The sequence below is a fragment of the Sander lucioperca genome, chromosome 7 (assembly GCF_008315115.2).
Source record: "Sander lucioperca isolate FBNREF2018 chromosome 7, SLUC_FBN_1.2, whole genome shotgun sequence".
Classification (NCBI taxonomy): Eukaryota; Metazoa; Chordata; class Actinopteri; order Perciformes; family Percidae; genus Sander; species Sander lucioperca.
The window spans coordinates 21,783,785-21,786,284 of NC_050179.1; the positions used below are offsets into that span (position 1 = coordinate 21,783,785).

The 2,500-nt window shown below is 46.2% G+C and overlaps 1 protein-coding gene and 1 long non-coding RNA gene across 3 annotated transcripts in view; one reads left to right on the top strand and one right to left on the bottom strand.

Annotated features, from left to right (window-relative positions):
* LOC116059845 overlaps nucleotides 1–2,500 on the top strand; it is an 8,866-nt gene that overhangs the window by 6,042 nt on the left and 324 nt on the right. The window lies entirely within an intron of this gene.
* LOC116059844 overlaps nucleotides 1–2,500 on the bottom strand; it is a 3,216-nt gene that overhangs the window by 696 nt on the left and 20 nt on the right. For both annotated transcript variants that reach the window (XM_031313113.2, XM_031313112.2), the window contains exons 1-5: nucleotides 2,434–2,500; nucleotides 1,846–1,939; nucleotides 1,087–1,174; nucleotides 397–753; nucleotides 1–27 (exon numbers count right to left, since the gene is read on the bottom strand). The exon at nucleotides 1–27 is cut by the window's left edge; the exon at nucleotides 2,434–2,500 is cut by the window's right edge and continues 20 nt beyond it. In XM_031313113.2, coding sequence (XP_031168973.1) covers nucleotides 1–27; nucleotides 397–753; nucleotides 1,087–1,174; nucleotides 1,846–1,939; nucleotides 2,434–2,455 — 588 coding nt within the window. In that variant the 5' untranslated portion in view covers nucleotides 2,456–2,500. The remainder of the gene's footprint in view (nucleotides 28–396; nucleotides 754–1,086; nucleotides 1,175–1,845; nucleotides 1,940–2,433) is intronic.

A 2,500-nucleotide genomic window follows, 5' to 3' on the forward strand; every position in this document is an offset into this window, starting at 1 on the left:
GTGACTCTCCATCACGGTCGGCTGACACTAGCGGTGTAAAAGATTAGATATATTGATTGTTTGAACAATGATCCAATATTTGCAGATATCTTAAAGTCTGTCACGATACGATTTCTACTTGATTCAGTTGGTGATTCAATGAGGAAGATTTGGCTAGCCGGCTCAACTGCAACCAAGAAAATGATAACTCAGTGGCGTATTTTCTGGACATAGTTATGCTGGAGCTCTCTACAGCAAGGATTAACAAAGCCAAGTCATCAACTATAGACCTATGGAGAAACACAGCAGCGTATATCAGTCCTAATGACCTGAGCATCACAGGAAGTAGAGGACAGCGACTAGGCAAGGTGTGATTCATAGGTGTGAACTATATACGAGAAGATCGTTAAATCTCACCCGATCTCCGTCTCCTCCGGCTGCGTCCGCCTCCGCAGGCGTTCCAGTTCTGCTCGCCGCCTCGATGTCTCCGCATGCTTCTGCTCCGGCGAGCCGCAGGCCCTCCCCGAGCGCCCCGATGCCCTCCAACGTTCCCTTTTCATCCACACTCAGCTCGGGAAAAGCTGCTCCCGTGTCGGGCAGAATGAGCCGAGGCAGCGCGGTGCCGTCCTCGTCATCCTCGTCCTGCGGCGAGGGCTCGATCACGGGGGCGGTCCCCGCCAGGCGGCCGCTCAGCGCCTCGTCCATTAGCCGGAACCAGCGCCACGAGCTGGGCTGGGTCAGGCTCTCCATGCCCGCCGGAGGGTTCTTCATCACCTACACAGGGAAAAGCACAGCAGAGTTCTGGCTGTACACTCTGTACATGGGGCGCACACTAAAAGTTATTTTTTATATTTATTGTTTAACACACACACACACAAACTTCAACTTAAAAAAGTAGTGAGTGTGATGTCAGCTTGTTAAATGTGAATATCTTCTAGTGTCTTCTCTCCTCTGGGACAGGAAACTGAAGGTCTTTGAGTTGTGGACCAGACATTTGAGGACATTTATCTCTGGGTTTTTGGAAACACTGATCTACATTTTGGAGACCAAACTACGAGTCAAATCGGAGCACAGGTAAACTAATCGGTGGTGATTACTGGGACTGACCTTGTACTTCTCTTTCAGGTTGTCCCACTTCTTCTTGAGCTGCCAGGCTGTCATGGTCCCCTGGAGCCCCATCTCTCTCCGTATCGCCCTGCAGCACACCACAAGCTCTGGCTGTTATCTGCTCTGGCTTTTACAACCTTTAACTGTCCAAAGAAAGAGCCAAACATCTTTGGCTGTGTTATTGCATCTCTCATATAGCTTTCTCACTTAGAGTTTGGTCGACATAAAGACCCAAAAATGTCAGTATGAAGGTTCCTCATCAGGTCATCATAGAAAAAAGCCCCAAAAGTTGAAAAAAAGCGCCAAAAAAAAGGGACAAAATTGTCCGAAATTGTTAATCTGCGTGTGGCCGGATTTGGCCCGCGGGCCTCGACTTTGACACGTGTGCTTTACACCAATCATAACGGTAACAGCTTTCAACGCACACAGAGACACACACACACACACACACACACACACACACACAGACAGAGAGACACACACACACACAGACAGAGACACACACACACACACACACACACACACACAGAGACACACACACACACACACACACACACACACACACAGACAGAGACACACACACACACAGACAGAGACACACACACACACAGACAGAGACACACACACACACAGACAGAGAGACACACACACGCACACACAGACAGAGAGACACACACACACACACACACAGACAGAGAGACACACACACACACACACAAACACAGACACACACACACAGAGACACACACACACACAGACCTCCAGCCTCTCATAGCAGAGTTCCTCTTCCCGGTGAAGATGGACGTGTTGGTGGCACGAAGCTGTATCATCCGTGTGATGTCTCGGTCCGTCACTATGGAAACACCCTCAGTCATCATTTCATTATTTATATGTAAGAGTAATACATCATCTATTTGTACAATATGTACAAACAGTATTATTCTTTATTTTTATCTGTTTATAAAGGAACCATGTTTGTACTTCCGTTACATATTTCTGTTTTGCTGAATTAAAATAAAATAAATCTGAAAACTTCAATGCAAGACTTGCATGATATTAAGTAATGAAGCACACACACACACACACACACACACACACACACACACTTCGTTATTACTAACCCTTCTGTTAATAACACCTGTTTAAGTTAATAATCTCTCTAATAAGAGAACCGTTTACTGTTACCGAGCTACAAACATCATAACAAGCTAACGTTAGCATCACGTTAGCATCTCTGTCACAGAACAACAGCAACGTAACAAAGTCAAAGATTAATTAAATATCGGTGAGTCCTCTCATGAAGTCAAACCGTGTCTTTAACACAGAAATAGGTTGAAATCTCATTACTTCTGTACGTGTTGGCCGCCATGTTTATCGCCTTCAGGTCCCCTCCCTCCGAAGATTTCAAAACATC